This window comes from Diuraphis noxia, unplaced genomic scaffold (genome assembly GCF_037042655.1).
Source record: "Diuraphis noxia isolate RWA-SAM2 unplaced genomic scaffold, SU_Dnox_SAM2 contig0001, whole genome shotgun sequence".
Classification (NCBI taxonomy): Eukaryota; Metazoa; Arthropoda; class Insecta; order Hemiptera; family Aphididae; genus Diuraphis; species Diuraphis noxia.
The window spans coordinates 9,990,171-10,000,000 of NW_028301711.1; the positions used below are offsets into that span (position 1 = coordinate 9,990,171).

The 9,830-nt window shown below is 27.3% G+C and overlaps 1 protein-coding gene and 1 long non-coding RNA gene across 4 annotated transcripts; one reads left to right on the top strand and one right to left on the bottom strand.

Annotated features, from left to right (window-relative positions):
- Positions 1-349: 349 nt before the first annotated feature.
- On the bottom strand, positions 350-3,885 carry LOC107170754 (WD repeat-containing protein 3-like). The gene is made up of 5 exons (XM_015520945.2): positions 3,778-3,885; positions 1,192-1,440; positions 961-1,130; positions 640-865; positions 350-550 (listed from the first exon to the last, which is right to left on the bottom strand). Exons 1-5 carry the CDS (start codon positions 3,868-3,870, stop codon positions 401-403), a joined length of 888 nt encoding a protein of 295 aa, XP_015376431.2. The 5' UTR covers positions 3,871-3,885; the 3' UTR covers positions 350-400.
- Positions 3,886-5,221: 1,336 nt separating this feature from the next.
- LOC149059536 (uncharacterized) lies at positions 5,222-9,000 on the top strand. 3 transcript variants are annotated; one of them, XR_016189847.1, is made up of 4 exons: positions 5,222-5,297; positions 5,358-5,506; positions 6,289-6,373; positions 7,117-9,000. It is a non-coding gene; the product is annotated as an uncharacterized LOC149059536 (long non-coding RNA). The 3 variants fall into 3 exon arrangements; XR_016189849.1 differs by having other exon boundaries at positions 5,358-5,499; XR_016189848.1 differs by having other exon boundaries at positions 5,358-5,467.
- The last annotated feature ends 830 nt before the right edge of the window (positions 9,001-9,830 follow it).

Below are 9,830 nucleotides of genomic sequence, written 5' to 3' on the forward strand. Positions count from 1 at the left end.
AATTGACATTAACCACCCTACTTTAGAATTTAAAGTTATATTAAACTATAAATATGTATAGTTAATACGATATATGATATATTTTAAAATATGTATGTAACTTAATATCATTTTTTCTTTCAAGTAACACTATAATTGATGATTTGTTAATAGAAAATTAATTTTAACCAGCACAACAATTAACATATTATACATTACTACTTATTTTCTCATAACATTAAAGATGAGAAGTAAAATCGCCCATATCTTAATTTCTTTAACTGAATGGAACTTGAACGTTGTAAACAAATCGACCACTTATAATATTATTGTAAAAACTTTTGAAGATTTATTTTTTTTTAATTATTTATATTCACTTAAATATATGAATACAAACAGATTGTAAAATTGACATAAAAGATTAGATATTAACAATCACACTTTTTAATAGTTTTTGCTTTTGACGTTTTCTTTTCTTTTGAACATTTTGGGTTATGTTGAATACCAACTCTTCCTCTTCTTGACTATTATTTATGAACATCAGTGAGTGAAAATTTTCACCCACTAAATCCTATTTATACACAAATTTAATGATAAATAATTGTTTTATCATAAATAAATTATGCTTATTCATTTGAATAAAGTCAATTTGTTACATACTCTAAACTCATTTGTTTTCTTTGTAGCAAGTACATTTAATTGCCTTAATATAGGTATCATATCACTGACAGATGATATTGGTTTGTGCAATGTTTGTACTAAAAATACAAGTGACCGGACAACTGGCTCAATTCCATGATGCATATGACTTAATAATGGTATTAACGCTTCCATAAAATAACATACGCTTGAAAAGGGCATAAGTAATAAAACCTCTTCCAACTCACTAAAAATTATGAAAAATATATTATAGCCTTTAATTACCTGTTGAACAAATTATAAGAATTCTAAAGTAGGATTTTCCAAGTAAATTAAACTTGCCTAGAGCGTATCTTTTTAATTATTTCCAATAAATAATCGTCGGTGGTTTTAACATTAAAAGCAGTCATTATTATTGGTAATGTTGGTTTCTCTACACCTTTATTTTCAGTTTCCAATAAGTTATCTTTGTATTCTTTAATTACATTTAAACATTCCAACAATAATTCAGCCTAAAATATATTAAATTTTAAAAATTTAAAAAAAACTATTAATGGATTTAAATTATATTACAGCTTTTTCTGATGAGATGGTCTTTTTTGTTGGCAACGCGAGAACAGATGGCCCTCCATATACATTGGTTTCTTCGCCAGTTGCTAGTTCTTTATCATCTTCTTGTGCTCTTTCTTCTTCCCGTTCATCCTCTAATACAAGAGGCTCTTCTGTTTTTTCATATAAACGTATGACATTGTCATGGCCACAACTCACCACATAATAACCATTTCTACTCATAGACATATTACGGCATTCACCTCGGTGACCCTAAACCAAATTAAATACTTAAAATAAACTAATAATAAAAAATTCTTTAAATATTAGGACAAATTAATAAATTAACTCATTAAGTTAGAAGTTGTTTAAAAAAAAAATGAAACTCGTTAAGCTGGAAGTTACTTTTGAAAATAAAAGTAACTCGTTAGATAACTTAGTTAAAAGTAACTTAACTAAGATAAGCTTCTTCAACAAAAAGTTAGAACGCAAAACAATAAAATAACTAACATTGATGTTTGTTTATAGTATATTTAATATTTAAACTTTTGCACAATAGCTGTTTATTGCATAATAAAGATTAGATATGCATCTTACCAAAGGTGGGCATTAACTAGTTAAAAAGTAATTTTTTTTTAACTCATTAACTTAACCAGTTAGTTAATTTTCTTATGAACTTAACTAGGTTAATTGAAAGTAAAAATAACTCAAATTTGTTCAATTTATTTAAAAATAATTCATCAAGTTATATTTTTAAAATTTTTGTTGTTAAGGTGTTATACTTGAATATTAATATTAAAATAAAAATAATCCGATACTATAATAATAATACTATACAAACATTTCTGTTATTTTTGTGATAAAATAATCGTGTTAATGGATATATTTAATTTTATTAGATAGGCATAATATTATATGACTTCAGTGGCGTGGCAAAGAGTAATTTCAGAGGCAATTGCCTCTGGGATTTTTCAAATATTGGGGGGTGGGTATCAAGGATTGTACTTATTTACATGCAAATACATGTGGGGTGGGTCATCTATATGGGGGGTTGCCTCTGGAATATTTTTAGTTCACCACGCCACTGTGTGACTTTAAATTGCTATTTGATATAAGTCAATTTATATTTATAAATAATTAATAAGGGTGTGTTGGTATAATTTAATATTTAATAATAATGTAAAGTAAAATACTTACATACACTGTACATTACGACAAAAGTTATATAAAATTGTTTATTATAATTTTGGAAATCAGAAATAACGCAGTCACTCTTTATGCAATCAACATACTAGATAGGTAATTAAAAAATGTAGATTATTCTTTTTTAAACTGAGTTAAGTTGATATTTTTTTTCAATATCAACTTTTAACTTATAGAGTTAAATTTATAATTTGTTATCTGTTAGCTTTTAGCTTTTATCGATCATGTGTCCTCTTAACTTAAGTTAATTATTTTCATTAACTTGCCCTTTGCATCTTACACATAGATTATAATTAAACAAATATAACATAATACACAAAACAGTAATACAATATTCATAATTGTTAAATATTATATAAATTACATTATTTAGATGTTAATGGAAGCAATAAAGTTTTCAACTGATACTGAAATAACACAAATAATAAGTAAAATTTTTACAAGTGTTTTCCTAGAAGATCTGGTTAGAAACAGTATTTTTCGGGAAAACAGTGACAATTTAAAAAAAATTGCTATTACAATTTACTTTTATTCACCTAAAGCGTATGGTTTTATAAGGTAATAACTAATAAATAAGTAATGCTATATTAAATATTTAAATTCTACACAATTAATTTCAATGTCACATTTTCAAAATAAAATAAATGTTCAGATCTTCAATACATTTGCCGAATCCAAGTGCAATTAGAAATTGGCTTTCAAATGTAAATATAAATACAGGATTTTTAAGTGATGTGTTAATGGAAATAGGTAAATTTGAAGATGTTGTTAAATACTGTTGCTTGATATTAGACTATGAGCATAAAGGAATAAATACATTGGGATAAATAAGCTACTAACAGGTACCCATTATTACTTTATATTATATTTGAAATACTAATTGTGCTTATTACACAATGGGTAGATATGTTGGATATTGTGATTATGGAAATAATTTAACAATTGAAGACTGTGAACAACCAGCATCTGAAGTTTTGGCATTTATGTTATCAAGTTTAAATAAAGCGTGGGAATGGCCAATAGGTTATTGGGTTGTGTATAAGATAAGATCATAGGTGCAGGCCCAGTTAATTCGTATAGCAGTGTCGGAATGTCAAAAATATGGTATAAATGTGTTGAGTGTAACACGTGATGGTGCATACGCCAATTTTAGTTCTTTCCAAATATTAGGATGCAATTTAAATCAAACTTTTGAACATTTAAAAAACTAGATTTTAATATTAATCCAAATATTTTCTTTACTCCAGATGCTTGTAATAACATTAAGTTGGCAAGAAATGTTTAGGTATATTTAAGGCATTCAAAGACGGAGATGGAAACTTAATAGAATGGAGATACAATGAACAACTTATTATACTTCAAAGTGAGATTGGGTTCAAATTTGTAAATAAGTGAAGCACATCACACATTAACTGGAATGCAAACGCATGAAGGTGAAGTTGGCTGTACAAACGTTGAGCAGTTCTGTAGCCGATTCACTGCAGTATCTGAAAAATACATCAGATAATTTTAAAAATTGCGAACCAACAATTAAATTTAAACGTGTTATTGATGGAATTTTTGATTTTCTTAACTCAAGAACCCATTTGCAAAAGGACATAAGCAACCTATTAGAGCTAACAATATTGTTTACCTGGAAAATTGAATGACTAAGTTAATCAAATATTTATACTCTTTAAAAACTGTTGATGGAGTAGTTTTATGGAAAAGTCGGAGGAAAACATTAATTATTGGTTTTGCAACTGCTATAAAATCAATACTTGAAATATCTAAAAAATTACTAGCCAATCAAAATTGTCTATATATTTTAAAGTATAAATTTAGTCAAGACGCTATTGAGTTGTTTTTTGGACATAATGATAATCCTAACTGTCTACAGTTTAAGTACACCTTAAGAAGTATTTTACTGTATATTTCAATCAAACAATCAACAAGAAATTGTGCCTTATTGACTTCTCATGAAGATTCTTTGTTTTCACTAAAATGGAAGTATAAAAAATTGTTTTTGTACATGTTCATACATGAACTAGAAAATGAAGAACAGGCACAATTAATATCTGACAACTGCAACAATCCTATGTTAAGTTCATTGACAAACAATGTGCTGTATTATATAGCATGATATGTAATAAAAAAAATATTACTAGAACTCAGTTGTGAAAAATGCATCAAAGCTGTGACAGATGATTCATATGTGCAAGATCATACATACCGTACTACAGAGAATGAATCATTCAAAACTTTCACAAGAATGAAGCACAGAGGAGGCTTAGAATTAGCATCAGAAAGTGTTTTCAGAGTTATCAAAACCACTGAAACATACTTTAAGTCTGTAGTTTCTGAGCAATTGTCTAAGAATATAGATACTAAAATAATCCTCTGGATTCAAAATACATTAGCATTATCGTCAACTTTTTTTCCTGAAAGTATAGATTGTTGGTATGTAACAGACATACATGCAAAACCTCAGAAAATTAAATTAATCAACCTAATTGTACACACATATTTTAAATATAAGATTACACTCTTATAGCAAAATAATAACTTCATCAATAATGAAGGTGGCTAGCAAAAGACAAAAAGCTTCATAAAACTTTTTTATTTTACAACATTTAAAAGTAGGTATTTACTTTAGGGAGGGGGCTACATAAATTTCTGTGGGGGCTGTAGCCCCAATAGCTCCCATGCATACTACGCCCATGCTTATGGGTAAAATGTTTGTTTGGATTTCGATTTATTACAATAACTTTGGAACAACGATAACTCGTTATCACTAACATCCCGTCTATGGCATAAACAAGAAGACTTCTTATCAATTGTCGATAATATTATCATATCAGTATCCAGTGATCAGTAATTAAAGTTGGATCACGAATTCGCGAAGGATGTTCAGTAACTCAAAAACTTACTCAAGTTAAATAACATTAGTAAGTACTAAGTATTAACATTATAATTATTATTACTGTATTAATTTTTCTTATTTTCAGTTTTAACCATTCATTACAGTACAATATGGTTTTGGCGAATGTATTTGAAAAGAAAATTTTAGCTAACTAAGCATTCATCACTACCATATAATATGTGGTTGTAAGAAATAGTGTGTGATAGTTTATTGAATTATCTATCTATGTTAGTAGTAAGTTTTTTTTGTGGATTTAGATTTAGATTTTCTTAACTGGGATATTTAAATTCTACCTTATTAATGTTAGAATTTCAATAATAATTAATATTATTAAAATATTGACACAACCGTGATATTATTATCATAATATCATGATGATATGCCATCTGTTCTCTGGGAATATTTTTGTAGCCTGCTGGAGGTAATTAACATGTTAATAACAGCATTATGTTATTATTTCAATCATTTTCTATAATTTTCTACTTGTATATGTCCTACAGTATTTCCAAATTACCAGACATTTGTCATTATCTATTATCATTTATCTTGTGTATTTTTATGACTAAGAAACTTATGTTTTTAGCTGCTTAATAGTGAAGCTCTACTTACAGTTTTGGAAATGAAAGTAATTTAAGTAATATAATTACTATCTCGATAATATGAAATTTGTAGCGCTTTAATTTAATTTAAAAAAAAAAAACAGTAGTTCAGCTATTAATATTATCAATTTTTTTCTCATTGAGTTACATATAGAAAGTTTTATTTCATACAATTATGTACCTATTGCATTCAATGATGTATGCTAGATGAAAATCAGTGCTATACTTGAATACAACTAAATTAAATCATTGAATACTTCATTATGGAATTTATAAAAAATGATAAATTATTAATGTAAATGAAGAAAACATAATTGACAGACATGGTAACAATGTTTATTTTTTTAAATATTGATTCAGAGTATATATGTAACAAATGCCCACAAACAAATTATTCTAATTACATCTTTATTTCAGAAATTTTGTTTCGAAGAGGTCAACAACTATGATGAATACATTGACTGTATCTTTGATGTCGGATTGGTCGTTGTTGAAATGTTTAGTGAGTATATTTTTAAATGTTAAATATAAATTAAACAAATCAAAATACAAAATGCCGTCCCATTTTGAATCAGACTGCGGACTGTTAGTTATGCATGAATAAATTAAATTAAAAGTCAGATAATTTAATATTAAATGCAAATGCATTACTGGTGTGGTTACAAATTGTGTTTTAGGCCATGTATGATGATGGTGATAATAGTACATGCGATTTACTGTTTCCAATGAACTTATTTTATATCACAAGCTACTGTAACAAATATAGTTTGACTTACCTTTCTATGACATACATATACGCTATTAAGGCACTTTTTAAGATATATTATATCTTTATTTTTCCCATTTTAAAAGTTAGTATCAATACAAAATATTAGAATAGCTATTTGACAATCAATACCATGTTTTTTTCATAACATGTATAATATTAGACTATCTGTTGTATAGGAATTCTTTAAAAAAAATATTTTACATAAGTAACTTATTGAGGCATACTGTACATCATGTATTATTTATCTTATTATGACTTTGGTTATGTTTTTAAATTCGTAATGTTTAAGTTCTATTGAAAATGTTCATAAAAAAAGTAACTTTAGTAATTTACTTACAATATTGTTATATACAACATGTAACGTGCTTTAACTCTATAGTCTAATAATAATTGCTATGTATTTTAATTTCATGATTTCTGACACAGTACACAGTAAAAATCATTAATTTCATAATTAACAATTCTGTCTTTTTTAGGAATGCACGCTATCAAGCGGCAACACACAGAACACGACACCCATTCAACACAGTCATCTTCAGCGAGACTACGGGGCTTATCTGAGTGGCGACTACAGTATAAGCATAATATGTAACATATATTAGTCATGTCTTCAGAATGTTCTAAGAGATAGTTTTTTTAAATATTCTCTGTACATTTTAGGATTAAAGTCCTAATTTTCACATTTCCTCCTTTGGTAGTTATCTGACTAGACTTATTGTCAAAATCAAGTGCACGCGTACATGTTTTTTTTCTAATGTTATACTTTATTTGTTTATGCACATTCATCACATGCTCTCTCATAAGTTTTAAAAACCGACCGCACTTCCGCCTTTGGTCACCATCAAGTATGTCAACTTTTACCGTTTTAAATCAAGATTGAACGGTAGCTTTACTTTGGCGGATTCCAATGCCATTGTTGACTTTATTATTCATAATAGGTGTCCACAGTGCTAAGAAAGGTACACACTTGACTATGAATTTGTGTAAATATGATTCATCGTATTATTCATTGCTTATATTTTCATTATTTATCGAACAATGTAGTAAGACGCTAGATTTAATTTTTTCTTTGATAGACTGAAATCTACAGTACATCATGGAATTACTAGTGTCGGATTCGCATATTAATTTATTTATTTCTTCTGTATAATCTTTGGTTTCATTGTTCGATTCATTCAACAGTTGGTGATTAACATTACACTTGTCTCTCATTGTATTAATAGCATTTTTAGTTTCTTCTGTGCTACATGGAGACAATAATATGAATGAAAATATTTTAAACCAATTTTCAATATTCTCCAAACTCTTTGCATTAAATAGTAAACATATCCAATCAATAACATTATTTCTTTTCATCTTTTCAGCAGTATTACTGTGATTTGTCTCAGATTGAAAGTATGTATACACATGGTTTACTATGATTTTTGTGTAATGATTTACACAGATGTTAATGATTGTGACATTTGACCCATCATTATTTTCAACCAATACTCTGCAACACCAGTTAAGGTAATCAAATATGGAAGTAAAACCATTCCATCCCATATACAAAGCATTGATTTGTGCATAACTGAAATCTGTAACTATGTTTATGAATACGGGCCAAGCCAGTTTGTGTTTCAAAACAAATGCTTTAAAAGCGTTCAACCATTGTGAAATTGCAACTAGGGCTGTTCGATTGTCATAAAATATAATCAATTATCAAAAGTATTAAATAATCAAAATTTTCGATTAATCAAAGATTTTCATCAAGGAGTGCTCGATTGTTGAAATAGTCAAGGACCTATTGATTAATCAATTAATCTATTAAAACAATCGATTAATCGATTAACAGTTTAACTGGTTTAAGTATAGACAATATAGGCAGTATAGCTCAATTATATTTCCTGCCAGATGCCCAGGAGGTTTAAGGTTGTTGTTTTACTCACTTCAGAAAAATGCAATAATTTATGGTTAGATTAATATTTAATATACTTTTGAAATACTAAGAACTAAGAAGTATAAAGGGTATTCTGTATTCTGTATAAGAATGACGATGGTCGATGGATAACATGTTGAGTGTATTTAATAATAACCACATTGGTACCTATAGGCAGGGGCAGACCGCAGGCCCACAGGAATTTAAATTGGGAGTTAAGAATATGACATAACTAAAAATCTGTACTCTGTAGTTACATACATTTTAAGATCTAAAGCGGTGCCAAAAACTGAATTGGAATCTTGTATTCTTGTGTAGATAGGTTAACAATTTTGATGAAAGAGCTCTAATTTGTAGTGATTAATGTTATTACTAATGCTATTATTATAGGAAATGTATTTACAATTTTAAAGATTAAAACTAGTAAAACTACTAAAACACACAGCGCTTGTATTAAAATTAAAATAAATTCTTACCTATCTATTTAGCAATAATTATCATAATAGTTAGTTATAGACTTATAGTTGGTAAGTTATTATATAATAACTGCTAATAAATTCCAGACTGTCTTGATTAATATTCTTGCTTAAGATCCATTTATACATTTATTTATATCCTTACCTTCAAGCGTAACTATTGTCTCTTTGCACCAGTTAACTAAATGTTAACTTAAGCAGTTTTTTTTTTGCATTCTCTACCGGATTTACATTTCATACTAATACACTGATGACTGATACAGTGATACTGGATACTGTAATAGTAACTTTTGTAAAACTATTTAAATAAATTAAAAAAAAAAAAAAATGTTTTCTTCTAAGTACACATAACGACAACTTTCTTTTAAATACTATATTTTTTTGTAAAAACAAATAAAACTGAAAACAAAACAAAACAAAATTAAACCTTTATTTTGGTAGTACTGTAGTGGTAACTTTAGTAACAACATTTAAATAATTTGTTAAAATAATTGAAAAAGTTCTTTTCTATTAAATACTTCTTTGTAAAAACAAAATATATAACACTTATTTTGATAATAATAACTTATGTAAAAATATTTCAATCATAATATAAAAGGAACATTTAGAGTGGGTTGCTTACATATTTTTTGTTCATAGACAAATATATAAGTTTACTACAATGATCATCAGTCAATGATGCCCTAGTATCTGTTATTATATTCCCAGCACGACTAAAAATACTCTTTCTGATGCTACGCTGGTAGCTTGCACAATTAATAATTTTTTAGCAGTCATTGTAAGAATAGGAAACATA

Excerpts from the sequence above, each read along its gene's own strand:
- LOC107170754 (XM_015520945.2), bottom strand. The coding sequence starts at position 3,870 with ATGTATTTTTCAGATACTGCAGTGAATCGGCTACAGAACTGCTCAACG. Across the intron at positions 866-960 it reads ATTAAAAAGATACGCTCTAG|TGAGTTGGAAGAGGTTTTAT; the intron begins GCAAGTTTAATT and ends CATAATTTTTAG. Across the intron at positions 551-639 it reads AGAAAACAAATGAGTTTAGA|GATTTAGTGGGTGAAAATTT; the intron begins GTATGTAACAAA and ends GTGTATAAATAG.